The sequence below is a fragment of the Pseudorasbora parva genome, chromosome 11 (assembly GCF_024679245.1).
Source record: "Pseudorasbora parva isolate DD20220531a chromosome 11, ASM2467924v1, whole genome shotgun sequence".
NCBI lineage: Eukaryota > Metazoa > Chordata > Actinopteri > Cypriniformes > Gobionidae > Pseudorasbora > Pseudorasbora parva.
The window spans coordinates 4,126,118-4,148,137 of NC_090182.1; the positions used below are offsets into that span (position 1 = coordinate 4,126,118).

The 22,020-nt window shown below is 35.5% G+C and overlaps 2 protein-coding genes across 2 annotated transcripts; one reads left to right on the forward strand and one right to left on the reverse strand.

Annotated features, from left to right (window-relative positions):
* Window positions 1–253: 253 nt before the first annotated feature.
* Window positions 254–6,025, reverse strand: pcdh20 (protocadherin 20). Its single transcript, XM_067456838.1, has 2 exons — window positions 5,861–6,025; window positions 254–4,161 (listed from the first exon to the last, which is right to left on the reverse strand). Exons 1-2 carry the CDS (start codon window positions 5,882–5,884, stop codon window positions 1,684–1,686), a joined length of 2,502 nt encoding a protein of 833 aa, XP_067312939.1. The 5' UTR covers window positions 5,885–6,025; the 3' UTR covers window positions 254–1,683.
* Window positions 6,026–9,848: 3,823 nt separating this feature from the next.
* Window positions 9,849–18,776, forward strand: si:dkey-27i16.2 (regulator of cell cycle RGCC-like). The gene is made up of 5 exons (XM_067456839.1): window positions 9,849–9,969; window positions 10,264–10,380; window positions 13,653–13,733; window positions 17,048–17,110; window positions 18,536–18,776. Exons 1-5 carry the CDS (start codon window positions 9,948–9,950, stop codon window positions 18,541–18,543), a joined length of 291 nt encoding a protein of 96 aa, XP_067312940.1. The 5' UTR covers window positions 9,849–9,947; the 3' UTR covers window positions 18,544–18,776.
* Window positions 18,777–22,020: the final 3,244 nt, after the last annotated feature.

Consider the following 22,020-nt stretch of genomic DNA (forward strand, 5'->3'; position numbering starts at 1 on the left):
AGTCATTTACAGTTTCCTCGTTCCATGCGTGTTTGCTCAGTATCTGAATGGGTTGAAAAAGGGACAACTGGCTGTCAGAAAACCTACGAGTATGAGATGAATGATGTCTGACAACCTTTACTACAGTTTCTTGAGATTTGTATACCCTTTCTCGGGAGGTTTCTGCACAGCATTAGCTATCAAACAGTGTTTAAACTACAATGGAAACATTTGATTGCAGTTTTTCTGACTTTAATCCTCTTGAAATTAGATTTACAATCAATCAACACAAAACCCATTTTGCTTCCTTAATGTGACATATTTACTTATTATTCAAAGAAACTTGGGAATTGATTGGAAAAGCGTTTTATAATGTGTAAGGATGAAGGTCAAGCTCACTCTCAAGAACATCGCCAATGGTCAGGCTTCTTTATTTTCTATCTTTATTCAACCGTCCTCGTTTGTTTTATTAACATCAACCAACATTATGTGATGACTAGAACAATGTTATTTGGCTTTTGGTGAACATGAACTACCCAGACAGCAACATAGTGTCACACATCTACATGTTGAATCCACATGTACCGGATGTGGCCCGGATCTGGGCCGACACTATATTGCTTTCTGGGTAGTCACAGTAAGAGCTGCTGTTAAAAAAATAAACATCAGGGTCAATCAATATATTCACTTTCAGAATGCCTGAATTCACAGCCAGTGTTTAAACTCAGAATAGCAGATAAACATTTATATTGCTCTGTGATCCAGATGTTGCTGAATGCAGCAGACTACAGCCCCTCATAAACTCACAGTGGCGACACAACAATCAATAAGAGAAGACAGTTTAAACAATAGCATTTTTCTTTCTGCAAGACTGCACCTGCGAGTATTTTATTTTCACTTTAAGCCATGTGACACAGAGAATTAACAGAACACAGCCCTCAAGTGCGCTAATCTTCTTATAATGCATGCTTAACATTTTTTAAGAGTTATTTTATGTTTTATATAAACATCCCAGGAAAAGGAAGCAACTCTAAAATTAGGCCAAATCTAATACTAATAGATTTATATTTTGGTATTACTATAATTACAATAATATAAAAACTTGTTTCCACCACAGAATAAAAGAAAATATTTTTTTTTTGTTTATCTCACAATTCTGACAATTTCTTGCAATTCTTGCAACAGTTGATATAACTGAGTTATAAAGTCAAAATTGCGTTATTTAAACTCACAACTAGGGGTTAAATAGTCAAAATTATATGATATTAACTCACAATTTTGGGTTATAAAGTAGAATTGCATGATACAAACACACAACTGTGAGTTATAAAGTCAAAATTGCATTATTTAAACCCACAACTGGAGGTTATAAAGTCAGAACTGCATGATATAAACTCACAATAATGAGTTATAAAGTCAAAATTGCGTGATATAAACTGGTAATTGTGTGTTAAAAAGCCAGAATTTTGAGATGAAGTCAGAGTTTTTTTTCTTGCATTTGCGACTTTATATCAGTCTATTCTTTAAAAAAAAGGTCAGAGATTTGGGAGATAAAAGTTATTATTACCTTTTATTTTATATTTTGTGGTGGAAAAAAGCTTCCATGCAATACTAACCAAAAGCCAATTAATACTATTTGCAGGTTATCAAAACAACGTTTTGTAATATAGTTTACACATATACATTTCACTGGTATATCTCGCTTTAGTTTAAAGGTTTGAGTTCACAGAGATTTCCAGTCTCCCATGCATTCGTTTTGTTCACTTTCCTTTTTGTGTGTTTGTGCCTTATAAACACCACTGCAACCGCCAGAAGAACACAGCCTGAGATGAGCATCAGGCCCAGGCCGCAGAGGAAAAAAAGCCAGGCGTTTGAGTCACCCCTGCAGTCTTTGATAGGAAGTGTTTTAGGAGACGGAGGGGTCGTGGGCAGGTATTCTGGCACGGCTCTCACGTGACATTTCTCCTGAGTCTCGTTGACCAGCAGGTTGACCCACACGGTGGTCTGCAGCGGGTCTGGTTTTCCTCCATCGCGGACGGCGATGAAGAGGTGGTGCATGCCGTAGTCCTCGCCGCGCAGACTCTGGACCAGCGTGATGTTTCCAGAGTGCTGGTCAATCTGGAAGAGGCTTTGGAGAGCCGGTTTACTTGCAACAATTTGGTAAGTAATGTCCGAATTCATTCCAGAGTCCTCGTCAATGGCGTAGATCTTTGTAATCATGCTCCCTGTCTGGGTAGCCGGAGATATGGTCAAACAAGAGAGGTTACTGCTCGGAAGAAGGACCTGGGGTTGATTATCATTGACATCCTCAACGAAAACAGTAATTTTAACCGTAGTGGAAAGAGCCGGTCTGCCGCCGTCAACGGCCACAACCTGAAGGTCAAAGCGGTCATGCTCCTCACGATCGACCTCACCGGTGCTGCGGAGCGACCCCTGCTCCAAGTCTATAGCGAAAGGGACTTTTTCGTTTAAAATCCGCACATCCACTATTCTTCCGTTTTCACCTTTATCGCCATCGCTTACTGTGACTTTCCCAACTTGGGAAAGCCTTGGAATGCTTTCAGACATGAAGAAATAGAAATGCGGGGACGAAAAGGCCGGTGGATTGTCATTCAGATCCAATACGTTTACACACACAATAGTAAAACCCTCCTGTGAAGGATTGCCGCCGTCCCGAGCCAGAACGGTCAGGATGTACGTCTCCTGCTGTTCTCTATCCAACGACTCTGCTATTGAAATCACGCCTGTCTCTTCGTGAATTGTGAACGGCCCCCTATTTGTAAGACTGTATCGTACTTTGCCAAACTGATCTGTGTCTGCGTCGGTAGCGTGGACTTTCAGAAGAGACACACCAGGTGCGTTGTTCTCCTTGATGTCTTTTTCATATCGTGTTTGATCAAACTTTGGCACATTATCATTCACATCTTCAACCACCACTTTGATCACCTTTCTTCCATGCAAGCGTGTGCCGTGAGGATCAGAAATAACCACCGCAACATCATACTCACTGAACATCTCAAAATCGAGAGGTTTTGATGTTGAAAGCAAATAGCTGCCTGCTTGCGGTTTCAAAGAAAAAGGCATGCTGTCTACTTCTAAGGACAGAGTGCCTTTATCACCAGAGGTGTCTTGTAACTCCAAGAGGGCTAAGACGGTGGGGGGCTCGTTCTCTTGTAACTTGATCACTTGGTTTTGATGCTCGGCGACAAACCTGATCTTTATGCTCGGCTCTGGATTCGCCACCGGCTGAATGTATACGGTTACCTGAGTTTGAGCAGGGGGGCAAAGTGGGCTATTCGCGAGGACTTTCAACACGTGCTCCTCGGGACTGTCAACCTGCACGTCAACAGATAAGCTGATCAGGCCTGTGTGTCCATCCACGTGAAAGAGCGTTCTGGCCCTGTCTGAGATCTGACGGCTGAAGGAGAAAGTGATCTGGGCATTTCGACCCAGGTCTTTGTCTGAGGCTTTAAGCTGTGCCACCGCAGCGCCCTTGATTCCTAATCCTGGCACAATGGTTGTGTTAGGGCTATCGGCATCAAACTCTGGGCAATTGTCGTCCACATCGGTTACAGTTACACTGAGATTAGCTGTCGCGCTAAGTGGCACTGAACCTCCATCTACAGCTACAAGAACCAAGAAGTGGTTTTCCTGCGTTTCCCGGTCTAGCTCCCTTTGTACCACCAGCTCAAGTTCATACCCGTCTTGTCTGATGCCAAAAAAGCCATCGGAGCCTTTCAAATGATAATGTATCAAGCCATTACTGGCTGCGTCTTTATCCTGGGCTTGGTCATCCAGCGGAAAACCCGTCCCCTTTGATGCATCTTCAGGTATGCGTACATGAATCTCGCTCCTTTCAAAAACAGGAGCGTTGTCATTAACATCTTCCACGACAGTTATTATCTGCACTATTTCATCAAGACCCACAAATGCAGTGCTCGAAAAACTGCAGTCCCCGTCCTGATGTGTCGGACACAAGGTCTCTCTGTCGATGCGCTCTTTAGTGAACAGATCGCCTGTGCTTTCATCCACCCTGATGTACGTCCCGTCGACGAGCTTGTATGGAGCCGAGTAGTTCCTGCTCAGACTTCCGATCCTAACGCCGGCTTCTTGCTCCTCCAGGACGGTGAAATGCAGCGTGCGGCTTTGGATTTGCCACGTAGATGCCAAGAGAAGCACCCACTACAAAACAAGAGAAGGCACTTATTACTGGAAAGAAAGCAACACCCTTCTTTCCATATGAAAGTTTAACCACTCTGTGTAATCCTTAACCACCAAGCCAGTCTTTCTTTCCGCCTTTCTGTTGAATGCGTCTTTGCAAAGGCTGGACTGTAGACTTAATGCTCCAGCAGCCAGAGATTTAACTTTAAACTATCTGAACTAAGCTGGCAAAAGCATGCATACTTTCCATGAACAGGCTTCAAAATAGGTCATGAATTCTAATAAATGCATCAATCATCTTCTTCCACAATATTAATGGGTAACACTTTATTTTAAGGTGACGTTGTTGTATGTTACTACATGTACTTACTATAGTAATAACAGTAAATTATACATAATTACAAGCAACTAACCCTAACCATGTCTCTATAGTAAGTACATGGTTCATTACTACTACGCAGTACTTATTTGAGAAAGTACTTGAATGTAAGTACGTAGTCTTAAAATAAAGGGTTACTATAAAAATCCTTAATCAATTATTCAATTAAAATATGTACGGATTATTCAATTAAATTTGATGGAATTTTACTATTAATTGAAATAAATCTTTAAAACAAGCTTACTTTGTAATGTACTTACTATTTTTGATGTACTTGCATGGAATTAAATTGTAATTATTCTAGTAACTGCATGTAATGTGTAACTTTAAAATAAAGAGTTAGTAACATTTAAACATTATATTAAATATACCTATAAAACATGTCATGCTACACTCTGGGTCTCCAAATTCTGGGTTAAAAACAATCCAAAATGGGTTAAAAATGGCAAACCCAGCGATTGTGTAATTTTAAACCAGCTCATGAGTTGTTTAAGCAAACATTTAACCCAACTGCTGGGTTAAAACAACCAGTTCAATGGGTTAAAACAACCCAATTGCTGGATTTGTCCATTTTCAAAACCAACGTGGGTTGTTTTTAACCCAGTATTTTAAGAGGGACCCCTTTTCTATATTGTTTGTATGTATAATTCATATACAATTGTATTATTCTTTCTTAATATTGTATAAGTGTAACCATCCTGTAAAACAAACAAAAACATTCCAAGGTTAAACATTGTAAAGGAAATAGCAGGATGACATATTTACATTAAGAAGGGGCTTAACAGGTTCGGCAGCAGATGTAAGTTTGATAAGCCTATATTTCCCCATTAAATCATCATGTATTTGATCGTTTTTATTAGTATAACTATTAACAGGGTTGAACAGTTTGAAAGATTGAAATGTGCATGTTATATATAAAAAAATGCATGATGCATAATAAAATTGCATGGTGTGTATATTCATGCATTTATGTATAATATCGAACATAGCTCTGTTTTAAAACATGGGCTTTATGCCTTTTGCTCTAAAGTAAATAAACAAATAAATACAATTATAGCAATGTGACTATTTTCCCTATTCATGGAATGTGCCAGCAACACATTTTTGAGTAGGCTATTGGACTTTGTACATTTAAACTGTTAGACATTTATTTTCTAGTCCTTCAAGTCAAATAGTCTATGTTTTAAGCACCGAATGAAATCGTAGGATCACCACAGGTATAATGCACACTGACCCCGTGGACTTTACCTCTGTGTAACGCCTGGCGCTCAATGCCAGAATAAGTGAAGACTTTTCTTTCTGAGCAATAACAGCGAGTAATGTCCTGAATGTGACACTGACCTGTAGAGTAGTCCAGTTCATCATGTGGTGGTGTTGAGCTGTCCATTCTTCAGGAACATGTTGAGCTCTGTGAGTTTGAGGAGAGCTCGAGTGAATGCGTCGGGGGCGGAAGCATCACCTGTGCTATAGGTGAGCAGCGCGAGATTAACCCGCGGTTGCTGAAAGCGAAATACTGGTCTGACGGGATGCTTTTCTGGCTCAATGAGCTTTAATGATTCTTGGTCGCGGTTGAGCATTTCCCCCATCTTTCAACACCGACGCTCTGTAATACTTTATAATAATACATACACTGTAAAGTATAATAAGAGAGATTATAGTAGCTTTCAGCTTTTCTGCTCGTGATATTCAGTTTTGCTTTTCTGAATTAAAATGAATCGCAACTATTGATTTCAAACAAAATTGCACAGTTATATATTGTGCTGTGTTTTGGCTCATATCTGTCTCAGTGACGCCATCATGAGGACACCATTGATATCACATTTATCCAATGTCTCTCGTCTAGACACAGTTAATTACTCTATATCAGGGGTTTTCAAACTTCATGATGCCAAGGACCCCCAAATATGAGGAACCTTTATGGGGGACCCCCTTCCTCAAATACATCTATATATTTGTATGAATACATTTTTTGTTTTGTTTTAATTGTTAGATAAATAATAAGTGTGATATAAATACAACACATTGTTTCCTAACTTAAATTGGCTATACTTAATGTTGTATATGTATTAACCTGAAGAAAAACATTTTCAATGAAAATGTACTTGTTTAAGCAACTTTCATAATGTAGGTCTATGTAAGCAGCTTACGTTTACATGTTAAGCCATGTTAAGAACCCCAGTGAGCAAAATAAAGGGGACTATAGTGAGAAAAACTCACTAGAAAGATACAAAGCAAACATATTCGGATCTTGAAAGTATGTATACGTCAAACAAGGAGATAAACAATTTGAAATGAAGCCATTAGATTATTCGGTAGACTACATTTTTGCTTTGTCTTTTAATTCTCTGAAATTTTCTGGGGACCCCTTAGAACCTTCTGGAGGACCCCTGGGGGTCCCCGGACCCCAGTTTGAAAATCCCTGCTCTATATTGTGGTAAATCAGCGCCATTTTGTGTGTGTGTGTGTGTGTGTGTGTGTGTGTGTGTGTGTGTGTGTGTGTGTGTGTGTGTGTGTATCCAATGCAGTGCTGTTTCTTTTCCTGATATAATAATAATTAAAAAAAAAATTCCTACACACCATCTTTTCTGGATCAGTTATGGGTGCAGTTAAATGCAATTACCTTTAAGTGTTAATTACCTGCCTTTACCTTTCCCTAAATTATTTGCTCTACTATAATTAACTAGACAAATCCTTCTGTATTTTTATGACAGTGACTTTCAAGTTACCATAGTTGCCAAATATTTTGGCAGAAGCTGAGGTTGCTATGCTATTTTTTGTAAGGGCTGTCATCTTACTTCTTGAATATTTTCTCTTTTGCTTGCTGCCCTAGGCAAGATTTTACTTGGTGCCCCTTAACAAACACACACACACACACGTCTGGTTCACTATCTTTGTGGGGACTCTCCATAGACGTAATGGTTTTTTATACCGTAAAAAACATATTTTCTATCCCCCTACACTGCCCCTAACCCATCACAGGAACATTCTGCTTTTTGACTTTCTCAAAAAACGAATCATGTACACTGTAAAAAATTATTTAGAAAAAAGTTACCTGGTTGCCTTAAAATTTTGAGTTCATTGAAATTAAAATTTTGAGTTAATACAATGAACATTTTTTGAGATTCGACAGCCTTTATTAAAATATTATTAACAGATTTTGTAAGCATATATTGGGTAATTGTGTGTGTTTTATTTCTGATGACGCAGTGGAAACATGCCAAATAGTGCTATTTTCATTATTTTTTAAATTTTTTATGTGGTTCAGATCAGATCTCTCTCTCTCTCTCTCTCTCTCTCTCTCTCTCTCTCTCTCTCTCTCTCTCTCTCTCTCTCTCTCTCCTCTCTCTCTCTCTCTCTCTCTCTCTCTCTCTCTCTCTCTCTCTCTCTCTCTCTCTCTCTCTCTCTCTCTCTCTCTCTCTCTCTCTCTCTCTCTCTCTCTCTCTCTCTCTCTCTCTCTCTCTCTCGGATAAGACAATGAGGCTTCAAACACTACAGAAGTTATACTGTTCAGACACAGTACCTTGGATTGCATTCGGGTTGTGTGTTTGCAGAATATTGGCGGACTCAGTTTAAATAAGCAGTTGTTTTTAATTGAGAAATCTTTTGTTTCAAAAGCAAACTTTTCTATTTTTAATTTTTATGTATTGTTTTTAAAGCTTGGCAACTGTTTAAAATGCTTAGAAAGGATGATGAACATTAGAACCATTATTCTTGAATCCTCTTTTTAAAACCAGCTTTCCTCTTTCGAGTTCAGTGATTGATAGGTTTTTAAAAACCAGAATAGTTCCTGTAAATGACCTTATTAACTTGACAAGAGGTCAGTGGCATATGGCTAAATCAATAGCTGATAAAGTTGGGTTCAGATCAGAGAGATATGTTGAAGAGTTAATTGGGGATCTTAAAAAATCTTTTCCGCAATTTTTTTTGACTTATGTAAAAATTTTATTGGTAATGGTAAAATGTTTTCATCATTTCTGGATCTTAGAGTTATAGCATGAGTTCTGATTTGTATCTTTGATTGAAGATGTAATCTTTCACAAAGTTTATAAAAAGATGTTATATTGTATGTGTGTGAAATCCTTGCTTTACAATCAGTTGAAAAAATGCATTGATACCAAATGGAGAGAGTTTTTATCCGTTTCTTCAGAAATAACTGAGGAACTTTCCCCTATTCCTGAGCGGTCTGGACTCCGGAGATCTCCAGTGGAGAGTACTCCATCACTGTAAAATACTTTTGTTGGTTTAACTTAAAAAAGTAAGTAACCTGGTTGCCTTAAAATTTTGAGTTTATGGAAATTAAAAACATTTGTTGATACAATGAACGAAATTGGTTTAATAAATAGAAACTCAAAATATTATTGTATCTGAACCAAACAAAACATTTGATAAATCATGAAAATAGCTCAATTTGTTATCTTTCACTGCGTCTTCACAAATAAAACACACACAATTACCCAATATGCTTACAAAATATTTTAATAATATTTGAAGAAAGGTTGTCGATTCTCCAAAAAATGTCATTGTTAACTCAAAATTTTAATTTAAATGAACTCAGAATTAAGGCAACCAGGTAACTTATTTTTTAAATATATTTTTACTGTGATGGTGTTGTGGCAACCAATAGTCATGTGTCAAAATTCAATGAAATGGTTCTCTCTGCATGTACTTTTTATGATATTCTTGATACTGTTTTTTATTTATTTTATGATTGTGTCAGATAAGCCCCTTTGTTTGATTTGTTGGATAAGCTTGGTTTGATGTTAACAAAAAATATGTTTATTTTGGGTGTGAAGTATGAGAAAGAAGGCAGTACACTTGGCAACTTTCTAGGACAGGCAAAGTTGGCCATTTTAGGATCCCATAATTGTAAAAATGATGGACAAAATACTGACTTGCTTGGAATGTTTAAATCTTAGGGTTGCTGTTGATCATGTGTACTGTAAAATAAATAATAATTTGTACTTCTTTGATGTGAGGTGGAGTGTGAAAAATGCTGGTAAGAGACGAATTTGGAGAGTTATTTTTTAATTTGGTATTTTTTTATTAATTCGTTATTATTAACAGCGTCATTATTATTATTATTATTATTTCGTTATGTTAATATTGTTATTTGATTAAAAGAGATTTAAAAGTCAAAAAGTCTCTCTCTCTCTCTCTCTCTCTCTCTCTCTCTCTCTCTCTCTCTCTCTCTCTCTCTCTAGTGAGTCAAAGAAAAAGAAGCGGTCGGAAATTTCCTTTCTCACGTTCCGCCTGTGACGTCATCACGTGTCGGAGGCTGGGGAAATTTCACCCTTGTGACCACGGAGACCAAACTGTGCTGTGATTGGTCGACGTATTATTTCTTTGGGCGGAGTCTATATAAACCTCGCATATTAAGAGAAAAGAACCCTAATGTGAGAATCAGTCGCAGGACACACAAAAGCCAAGGATGTCTACAGCTAATACTTCTGGTATGATTATGCTTTTCTTTCATAACATTGTGCCTCATTGTTATACTATATAGGGATCATATATATATATATATATATATATATATATATATATATATATATATATATATATATATATATATATATATATATATATATATATATATATATATATATATATATATATATATATATATATATATATTATAACAGATATTCAGGGAGAATAGATGTATTTGAGTTGAATCATTTAACATATTTACAGTCCCAACCTGCTTCAATTGTGATTGTAAAGTAAGATGTGCCTTGTGTTAGAGCTGGATCTGGAGCTGGGAGACCTTCTGCAGGAGTTTAATGATGTTGTGAAGGAGTTGAGCTCTGAACACATGAAGAGACACACAGGAGTGAGTGATGGAGACGACTCCGACTACTGTGAGTACACTAGCAGAGCAATGCACTGCATACACACAGAGAGGCAGGCCGTACCACTTCAAACACAGTATGATTGTCTCATAGTTTTAGTCACTGCTACGCAAAGTATTTGTCATACAAATCTTTATATAAAGAAAAAAAGCCTTGAAATGCATAATACAAGCATTACTAATGAATGGTATAATGCAATGCATTATATCTTTTCATATATGTGATCAAGTTAAAATGCATATTAATATTATCAAATTCTGGGTTGTTTGTCTTGTGTTTTAATGCATTATACTTTCTACAGCTCTGTTCAGTGAATAGATGTGTTATAATGTATTATAACAGTGGTTACAATCATTCATGAAACCATTATAAGATGCATTATTGATGCATTAAAATGCCTTTATAATGCAATGTACATAAAGGCTTAACTTAATGACTTTTCTTGTACTACATAAATACAGTAGATGATGCCTCATAGTTCTTAATTATCAGTCACTGCCATACAAATTATTTCATAATTTGCCATAAAAAAATCTTTATCTAAAGTTTTTCATATGTATTATGCATTATAAATTCATTCATAATGTACATAATAATGCATTACATTTAGAATAAGTGTAAATCCACTTTGGGTTCAGAGCATTTATTTGTTCCCACATTAATTTCCACGTCTAGTATGATTATGTGGTGTTGTTTTATTAATACAGCGTGTCCCATTTTCTTGATTTACCCCGAGAGAATGGAAGTGAACTGTGACAACATGCCCCATAGCTGGAGTACATTGCAACATGAGCATATGACAGATTAACATATGTGATATTATATTATATATATAAACATCCAAGACAAACTAAAATATTTATGCAATAAAATATAATTAACTTTTTCAGATAAAATGATGCCATTTTTAATCATTAAAAATATACACAATTTACACATCGCTAATACAGCTATACAGCATAGTTCAAAACATCATAATAATTAATAAATAACTTTTGAACATTGACTCTCTATTTAAGAAACATTAACAATAGACATTCGCATTACAGTATAACTGAACACTATCAATTTCAACATTTATTCTCATTGTTTCACCTTTCTAGCATGGTTTCTCAATATAATTCATAAACGTATAGAATATAATATCATATTTCGAATAGGGGCTGATTGTGACAACATGCCCCGCCTCAACTTTGAACTCATCAAGCCCCTTTTAACTCAACTGTTCAAAAAAACAGAGATGAAAAATAAACTTAAGAAATGTACTTTTGCTATGGTTAAATGTTCAGCAATATCACACATTTTTTTCTGTAAATAATCTTGATATGACGTTTCATCAAGTTTCATCATCCTGGCATGTGTGGAAAGTGTTAAACCATGTGTTACATCTAACCCCGTTAGGTTGTGCCCTGCTCTCCACAACTAGTAATGAAGTTTGTTCAATGAATAGATAAGTGCTATAATGTATTATAACTGTGGTTACAATGATTTGTGTGATCAAACAGTGCATTATCCTGTACATAATAGCTCAGCCAAACCTTTTCTAGTACAAAGGATAAAAGGATTTGCTGCTTTAATCAAACACACACCCGTGTTTACTTATCAAAATGAGCACAGAGCATGATTTAATAGTTAATTACACAGTTACAGACGAGATTTAACCATTAAAACATCTTGAACTTGAACGTCTGCTGCTGTGCTTATGTGATTCATATCGATCCTCACAGTCCTAATGCAAAATAATAAATATATTCAACTGATCTACTATGTACAATTCTTCTTCTTCTGAGCCAAAATATGAACGTTATCTCCGCCAAGAGCTTTAAAGCTACAACCACCAAACCCAGACTGTCCTGACTCGGGTTGCTGTATCTTTTTAAGCTGAACCGAATTATGGTTTTCCTAAAAATGAAGATTAAAAATCATAACTGTTCCATATGCTTTCATTGATGGGGTCAAAACTTGAATACAACAACTCTAATAGAGAATTTAAGCTTCATCCGCGGTGTATCTACCACTATTAAAGCCTAGCAAACAGCGTTGGACATGCTATCAGTCTACTAAAACATGCCAACAACATGCTAATTCATGTTAAAATATGCTAACAACATGTTAACTTGTTAAATCATGATAAACATGTTAGCAGCATATTAATGCAATGCTAATGCATGTTAAAAATGTGAACAACTTGTTAAAACATGCTAGAAACATGTCAAATCATGCTAGTAAAATGCTAATTCATGATAACGTGATACAACATGTTACCAACGTTCTAATTCATGTTAACAATATGTTAAAACATGTTAGCAAACATGCTAATTCATGCTAGTGCTAAAACATGCTGCAACATATTAAAACATGCTAGCAAAATGTCAATTAATGTTAAAACATGTTAACTACATGGTAACTCATGTGAGAAAATTGCTAATTCATGCTAATCAAATGTCAAAACATTTTAACAACATGTCAGTAAATGTGAAAACATGTTAACAAAATTCTATATAATGCTAGCAAAACACACTAAAACATGTAAGAAACGTTTATTTATATTGACAACATGTTAAAACATATTAACCTGTTAATTAATGCCAACAAAACATGTTAAAACATGTTAGCAAACATGCTAATTCATGCTAGTGCTAAAACATGCTGCAACATGTCAATTAATGTGAAAACATGTTAACCAAATGTTATATCATGCTAGCAACACACTAAAACATCTAAGAAACATTTATTTATACTAACAACATGTTAACCTGTTAATTAATGCCAACAAAACATGCTAAATCATGCTAGCAAAATGTAAATTTATGCTAGCACTGTGTTAAAACATGTGCTAACTAAAGTTGAATCTTGTAAGCAGCATTAAAAAACATGTTATTAAACATGCTAATTCATTAATTCATGTCAAATCATGCTAAAACATGCTAGCAATGTGGTAAATTATGCTAGAAATGTGTGTGTTCCCTCACGGTCCCAAACTACATGTTTCAACAATTAAAGGGTTAGTTCAAACAAAATGAAATTGTTCTCATTAACTCCTCACCCTAATGTCGCTCCACACCCATAAGACCTCCGTTCATCTTCACACACAGTTTAAGATATTTTAGATTTAGTCCGAGAGCGTATGCAAGTGTATGCACACTATACTGTCCATGTCCAGAAAGGGAATAAAAACATCATCACAGTAGTCCATATGAGACATCAGTGGGTTAATTAGAGTCTCTTGAAGCGTCGAAAATACGTACGAGGCTCACATGAACCCTTTCGTGTGTTTTCAGGTAGTGAGGCTTCGCTGGTCAACAGTTTGAATGCCAGTCAAGAGGAGCTCAACATCACAAGCATGACCACCGAGACAAAAGGTATTCACACCACGACTCCAGCAGACAGACATCATACCAAACAGGCCTCGATGGGTTTCCTCCCATGGCTGGAACCATGTGCTATTTCTGCACACTTTGTTTGTGGTTCGCACTGCATCAATGCTCTTTATTCACCTATAGGAAGCATGCAAAGCGTAATGAATACGATTTTGAGGCTGAAGTTGAACATTTTATTTTGCCATTTGTACTACACTGTAAAAATATTGTTAGTTTAACTTAAAAAATTAAGTTGCCTTAAAATTTTGAGTTTATTGAAATTAAAAATTTGAGTCGATACACTGAAGGAAATTGGTTTAATAAATAGAAACTCAAAATATTGTATCTGAACCGCATCAAAAATGTGATAAATCATGAAAATAGCACAAGTTGGCTGCGTCATCACAAATAAAACACACACAATTACCCAATATGCTTACACAATATTTTAATAATATTTGAATAAAGGTTGTCGATTCTCAAAAATGTTCATTGTATTAACTAAAAATTTAAACTTCAGTGAACTCAAAATTTTAAGGCGACCAGGTAACTTATTTTTTAAATATTTTTTTACAGTGTAATAAAAGGAAACTCAAAGTATTATTGTATCTGAACCACATAAAAAATTTGATAAATCGTTAAATTAGCACAACTTGGTGCATCACCACAAATAAAACACACAATTACCCAATATGCTTCTTTAAATATATATATATATATATATATATATATATATATATATATATATATATATATATATATATATATATATATATATTAATAATATTTGAATAAAGGTTGTTAATTCCCAAAAATGTTCATTGTATTAACTCAAATTTAATTGCAATGAACTAAAAATTAAGGCAACCAGGTAACTTATTTTTAATTTTAATTTTACAGTGAAGTACAGTAATACAGGCACATATGATTTTTTGTAGCAAAAGCTCTGAGTCAGCAAACATACAATATATAAAATCTACAACACCAGCTAACAAACAGCCCACAATAGACTACACACAATGAATAGGCTCTTGAAAAACAATTCACGAAGAGCAGCACAAACCCATGTCAAGTAAACCCACACACTAAGGTTTTTAATTTAAAATACATATTTAAAATAACATTATTGGACATTTAATTAAATTTGGTCCCAAGAGAATACGTATTATCAGTGCTAAAAAAACTATAATAAAACATTCTCGATTTAACAGAGACTGACATATAAGCACAACACAGTCTTCCTCCCACATCTCTATATAAAAACAGACATGTTTGTTTCCTCTCCTATATCCTTCGCCATCAGTCTAACCGTCGCTGGGATAAAACTGTTATAAAACTGCACCCTGTGCGAGATAATACTGTCCGGTCTGCCATATCTCCGGTTATATATTGAGTGTTTAGGCCTGAACATTGAGTGTGCAGGATGGTGTGTATCCCTGAGAATATTCTTAGCTCTCTTCCTGCAGCGTTGTGTGTATATCCAGTGTTAGGAAAAGTTACTTTGAAAAGTAATGCATTAAAATATTAGTTACTCCCTTGAAAAGTAACTAATTGAGTTACTTTGTAAGAAAAGTAATGTGTTACGTTACTTTTGCGTTACTTTTTCTCACCTTATAACAAAAAAGTTTTATTTTTGTGCAAATGTAAAGACCTCTTCACACCAAAATTGAAATAAATAAGCCGAGGTGAAAATGGCAATTCATGCATGTACAGTAGAGGGCGCAGCTCAAACAAACGCTGCCGTTAAGGATAATGGCGAATAGGATGCAGGAGGAAAAAAAGTTTAACACTCTTACTTCAGCAATAAAAACTAAAAATCTAAAGTAACTTTTGCTTTTGGTTTAACTAATTCATCGAACGTTAGCAGCAAGTCTGGTCAATAAAGGTAGATTAAATGCATAAAAATACTGATTTTATTTAATATATTAATTATTGGAGGCTTGCATAGAATTCTGATTTTGCATTTGACAGCTTTTATTCATTTTGAGGAGTACTTAATCTTTATTTTGCAAGTGAGATGAATAAATGCTCACATTTAGTAGAACTATAACCTGTTCACACACAATGCCTTTGCACTTACTAAATGTGAAAAAAGTAACTTTTGTTACTTTTTTGAAAAAGTAACTCAGATATTTTGTTGAAAATTTTAAAAGTAATGCTTTACTAGTTACTTGAAAAAGTAATCTGATTACGTAACTCGAGTTACTTGTAATTAGTTTCCTCCAGCGCTGTGTATAGGGCCTCTATAGAAGGAAGATCCGATCCGATGATCTTCTGCGTGGTCTTTATGACCCTTTGGAGAGCTCTCCTTTCTGCCTGGGTCATGCTTCCAAACCATACAGTGATGCCATTTGTTAAGATGGTTTCCTCAAGTCCTCTATAGGTAGAGGTGAGTCCTGCCTTCCTTAGCAGCCTGATAAAATAAAGCCGCCGTTGGGCCTTCTTCCCTGATTATAGGACGGGGAACTAGGATAGACATTTAATCAGTCAGTTTAAGATGATATATATGCATGCATTTTACCAGTGCAATTAATCGTGCACTCTAAAAAATGCTGGGTTAAAAATAACCCAAGTTGGGTTGAAAATGGACAAACCCAGAAATTGTGTTGTTTGAATGGGTCCATTTACTAGGGATCAAACAACCCAAATTCTGGGTTTGTCCATTTTCAACCCAACTTGGGTTATTTTTAACCCAGCATTTTTTAGTGTGTGTTGCATTATTATAGTTGTTACAAGGGCATAGCATTTAGTATAGATGCTGGGGACACGTCCCTACCAATATACAGCAACAATTTTAATCAAACAATTATATATTTATATACAGTACCAGTCAAATATTACAATAATAATACAATCTAGTAATAGAACGATATTAGAACTGCACTAGTAAAACGCATGCATATGTCCAAACTCCCCTTTATTTAATCTTTATTGACCGAGAGTCAATGCAAACCTCACTCAATGAAAGAACGAACGCATAAAGCGACTGTTTAAAATGCAGAAGCATCTTCTTTAGTTTCTGCTGTTTGACTGAATGCAAACTGTATCCACCACATATATTAACAATAACACTGAAATAAGAGCGTTTATGAAATAACTGCATTTATGTCTCCACCAATGTCAAATTCAAACCTATGCCATTGGTTTATTAAAACCATTTGAATATGTGGTATTTTATCCTGCGTAAGGAATTTCACCCCCTCCATTATTACGTAATCCAGACGGTCGCATTTCTTTCTGGCTGGAATGTTCCACAGGAAATGCCATTTGCGAGCGTTCCAGTGTGCTCACGTCTCTCTCTCTCTCTCTCTCTCAAGCCAGGCTCGGGGACACCAGCGACCTACAGAGCTTCATTGATAACCTGGACAGAGAGCTTGCAGGTACAAACACAGTTTGCTCAGGTTTTATTACTCACTGAAAATGCAACTCAATCACTCTTTAGATGAAAAGATTTCATCAGGATAGCACCAGTTAGTGGTTCATTTAATGGATTTAGTCATTTTTACTTAATTAATTTTTTATTTTAGTTACATTTTCTGAATTAAAAAGCTCATAAAAATACTTTATCACTAGAAAAAAAAATCTAAATTACCAGTTAAAGTTTAAGAATTTTTCTCCTTCTGTGGAACTTTTCTGGTTCTTTAGAATCGAGTCAAGAACCCCAGGGTTCTAAATAGAACCTCACTGGGCATTTTCCCACCAAAAGTGTATCTTTTGAAAGAATGATGTGGCATTATAATATTTTTAGAATCAGAGTTAAACTGTAAAAAGTGATCAGCTGACTTAACTTAAAAAAGTGAGGAAACCATTGCCTTACATTTAAGCAAATAAACTTCATACGTAATTGAAACAAAAAGTAATGTGGAATTGGAATTGTCAAGTTAACATAACTTAATCTTTTCAATTATGGATGGATTATTATTTATTTTAAGGCAATGTGTTTCCTCACTTTTTTAAAGTTAGGTCGACTGATCACTTTTTATAATCAGAATGTAAAATGTTATTAATCTAGATTAAAACACCCATAGTATATACACTGATAAAATAAAAAAAAAGTTTTTAAATTAAAATTTTTAAGTTATGTTTTATTTTATTGCATAACCTTTTTAAATACAATCAATTTGGATGTTTAAGTCATTTAAACTTAAATTACATTAAAATGTAAATTACTTATTTTGATGAGTTAAAGCTATGCAAAAACGTGTTGTAAACATATGTAACTTATTGATCATATAAAGTCCAAAATCTTTCTCTATGCACACACTGTAAAATGCCTTAAATTGTTAAGCACTTGATGGTCAAATTGCACTAAACTGAGTTGAATCTTGTATAACTTAAATAAGCTGTACATTACTGAACTTATTTTGATGAGTTAAAGCAATATAAAAACACTTGTTGTCAAATATTGATCATATAATTTTTACAGTGCAGGTGTTTGTCTAACCTCAGTTGTGCGATAAACTTTAATACTCAAGGGGACTATAGAGTTACTTTCATGTTTCTCTGCCATATAACAGGATAAGTCACCTATTAGTAGATAATGCAACAGAACACACCTGACATTACAAACCAGCACCCATTATCGTGCTCAGCGATAGACCTGCAATCTATTATAACACCAGTCTTGACAAACACAAGTCAAATATCCATCATTGTGATAATGTTAAAATGCCTGAACTACTAATAAAAGGCCAGAGGTTTAGCAGTGCTCCGCTATCAGTGGAGTGGCTGAATCCTAACTCCCCAGCCTGTAAATCCTCCTCAGTCCCCTGACCTGAGCTGTCCTGATCTTATCTGTCTGACAGAGATGTGAGCTGACGGGACACACCTGAGGAATCTCTGCTTCCACACAGGACATCAGGCTGGAGAAGGACAGCTCGAAGCCATCTTTCACCTGGAAACAGAGCTCCCAGTGTCATCCACGGTTCTCAGATGTTTTATAAATAATTACATATATTTATATGAAAATTTCTCAACATGTCCTCCAACCAATACGCCTATATAGGTCATTTGTCACTTCCTTGAAATATGACGCGTTTACTAAAGTTGTGCTCCTACTGAAAGCAGGACACTTTCATTTTAAAGCATTTTTCCCTTTTATCTGCGTAATATTTCAGCGTTTGCGTAGCTCAGTTGGTAAAGCATTGCACTACAGCACCATGTGATCATGCGATCGTGAGTTCGATCCCAGGGAACACGTGTGCTCATAAAGTGTGTATGACTATAAATCACTGGGTAGGTTTAGGGATAGGGTGGGTGTTGTAAATTAAAAATATTTTTATAAATGTAAATATGACAAATGGTGGTAAAAGTCCACACACTGCATTAAAATTAACACGCATTTTGAATGGTAACGACAGTCATACGTCATTTCATGATGTCAAACGTAATGCGACACTGTCATTTTTTTTACGCCAGCTAGAGGGCGCATGACTTTAAAACGTAAATATAGGTCGTAATAAGGTGCTTGAAAAACGACCTGTAGAGTCGTATTTTCTGGAGGACAGTTTGCAATTTCTTGTAAGTTATTACGATTTTTTGATACATGGCTATTTTTGACCTTTTTTATACAATGATTGTACAAATATCAATGTTACCATGTTTACCATTATGTGTACTTTTGATTTTACCTTGTAAATATTTTTTTTAATAATAAAGGTTTTTGCATTCAAATGTATTGATGGTTTATATATATTTTTTCTTATATCTGGAACTAAAAATATTGGTTACACTTTATTTGATAGTGTTACTATAGTAATAACCTTAATAAATTATGCATAATTATATGTAACTAACCCTAGACGTAACGTAATCCTAACCCTATAGAACCCGTAGTTAATTACTATTAAACTGTGCTTAAATGTATTTCCAAGTGGTCGAGACACTGGAATCGTTGTATTTTATTGATTCCTTTTGGTGTTTATTTTTTATTATAATTTGTTGTCTGTTTGCTTTGGTTTTTTTACATTTGGACCTTGAGTTTGTAATATAATATGATATATAGACGTAATATATCAATATAATGTATGATGATGCTGTAACAGACCTTAAAATAAAGTGTAACCCTTTATTTTAAAGTGTCCGTGTTACAGTGTAATTATATATTTAAGCACTGAGTAATACTAATTAACTACATGTACTTATTATAGGCTTAGGGTTAAGATTAGGGTGTAGTTTAGGGTTAGTGGCATGTAATTACACATCATTTATAGTTATTACTACAGTCTTACTACAGGTAGGACACTGTAAAATGAAATATTACCAAAGTACTTTATCTAGGGAATAACTCTTATCAACAGGTGAAAAAAGGCATCATTTGAGGCGTTAATAGTGCTTTCCTGATCCCAAATGGACTCGATTTCAAAGCCGCCATCCCCTGTCCCGGTGCACATATACAGTAAATGCCAACGCAGAATGATGAGTGTTAAAGCCATTTCACAAGGGAAAACGTTTACATTTAAGATAATTTTTATTTTTACCGTTAATTTCCATGATCTAAAGAATTAAAATGTCATTTGAAAGTGTGTATAGCTCGCCTTGCATTATAATGATGTTATATTAGGATTATATATTCAGTGGCATAAAATAGTCTTAAAATGACAATAATATAATTTATCGTAATTATTTCTGGGACGATATATAGCAAGTAGTTATCGTGACAGGCCTAGTAAAGCAGAAGAGGTGATCGGTTCACGTACCTCTTGAACTAAGGCTATAGCGATCAATCGTGTCTCATTAAAGAGCGACAAAACACTATTTAGTGCTTGAAGTGCTTAATAAAATTGAATAAAAGCTGACTTTGTTTCATGTCATAATTTACAAAGCACAACGATTATTGCTTACACTTGTTTGCATGGACCACGATTAATGGGATTTAAGAACTGATATCAGGTTTCTTAAATTGAAAATCGATTAAAATCGAGAAATCTGTAGTTTTTGCCCTGGCCTACTATAAACCCTGACATAAAGTTCTTGTTCGACTGTGTGCTGTATTTCAAATGCATTACAGTTGTAGTGTATCTTTACCTCTCCAGCTCTCGATTTAGGTCATAGTCCTTCCCTCTCTGTTCAGAACAGGAAATGTACAAGCCCTGCAACTGGTGAAAGAGGAAGTTAAAGTTGAAGAAACCAAAGCCAGCGCTGTTTTTTCTCTTGTTTGTGGTATTGTCAAAAGAGAGAATGCTCTTGAAATGCATGAATATCATAGCATTGCAGAAAACATCAAACAGGGTGCATTATACTTGCTTAGGGGGTGACACCCGTGCCTTTAAATGTGTGAATCTTTCCTAATTTACTCTAAATTACCCTCCAAACCCGTATGCTTTTCCTTCTTCTGTGGAACAGAATACATTTACAAGAATGTTGGAAACCAACCATTTTGGTTACCAGTGACTTCCATTGTATTTTGAAAACTCAAATGATGGCAGATTTGACATTTTTAGCTGAACTATCCCTTTGAGTGTCTTAATAATGTTACATTTACATTTATGCATTTGGCAGACACTTTTATCCAAAGCGACTTACATTGCATTCAAGGTATAGTTTACATTATTATCAGTTCTTGCTTTCCCTGGGAATCAAACCCATGACCTTAGCGTTGCTAGCGCCATGCTCTACGGGTTGAGCTACAGGAAAGCTCAACCAGTAACATGTTAGTCTAAACTAAGCTCAACATGTTAGTCTAAACTAAGATTTGTCCACAAGGCACTTCATTTTTGTAACTTTATTTCTGGCAGATTGTAGTCTCGTATATTACATAATGGAGCAGACTGCAGACATTATGCAACGAGGCACGAGTGAAAGCAGTGCTTATGGAAACTGGGCAGTTGTGCTGATGGAAAGAGGAAGGAGCCTCTTGTGTCTCGTGTGGTTTGAGGAAGAATGCTGACATTTTAACATCTCCAGACTCTTATGAGAAAATGTATTATTACAATAAATACTCCAGGCGCGTGATTATGAAGTCACCGGTGGACATTTTTAAAGAGTCCGAAACATTTCTGAAACTGTTAGGTTACTAGTCCTGATCAGAATCAAATTTCCCACAGTGTAATGGAGCGGGGAGAGGATGGCTTGCTTTCGAGACAGTTAAGTGCTTTTCTGAGGACATTTTGTCCTCTTGTGTCATTTCTTTGGGGACCCATAATGCTCTTGGTAATAGACTCATAGTCCAAACTGACCTGACTGTCAAGCCCGCGCTGTGAGTGGATGTGTTTAGGGTCGTGAAAAACAGCCGTTTGGCATCTCTCGCTTTCTTACTTGTTTTTTTGTGTTTTTTTGCTGACAGTGTTTA

Excerpts from the sequence above, each read along its gene's own strand:
- si:dkey-27i16.2 (XM_067456839.1), top strand. The coding sequence starts at position 9,948 with ATGTCTACAGCTAATACTTCTG. Across the intron at positions 9,970-10,263 it reads GTCTACAGCTAATACTTCTG|AGCTGGATCTGGAGCTGGGA; the intron begins GTATGATTATGC and ends GCCTTGTGTTAG. Across the intron at positions 10,381-13,652 it reads TGGAGACGACTCCGACTACT|GTAGTGAGGCTTCGCTGGTC; the intron begins GTGAGTACACTA and ends GTGTGTTTTCAG.
- pcdh20 (XM_067456838.1), bottom strand. The coding sequence starts at position 5,884 with ATGATGAACTGGACTACTCTACAG. Across the intron at positions 4,162-5,860 it reads TGAACTGGACTACTCTACAG|TGGGTGCTTCTCTTGGCATC; the intron begins GTCAGTGTCACA and ends CTTGTTTTGTAG.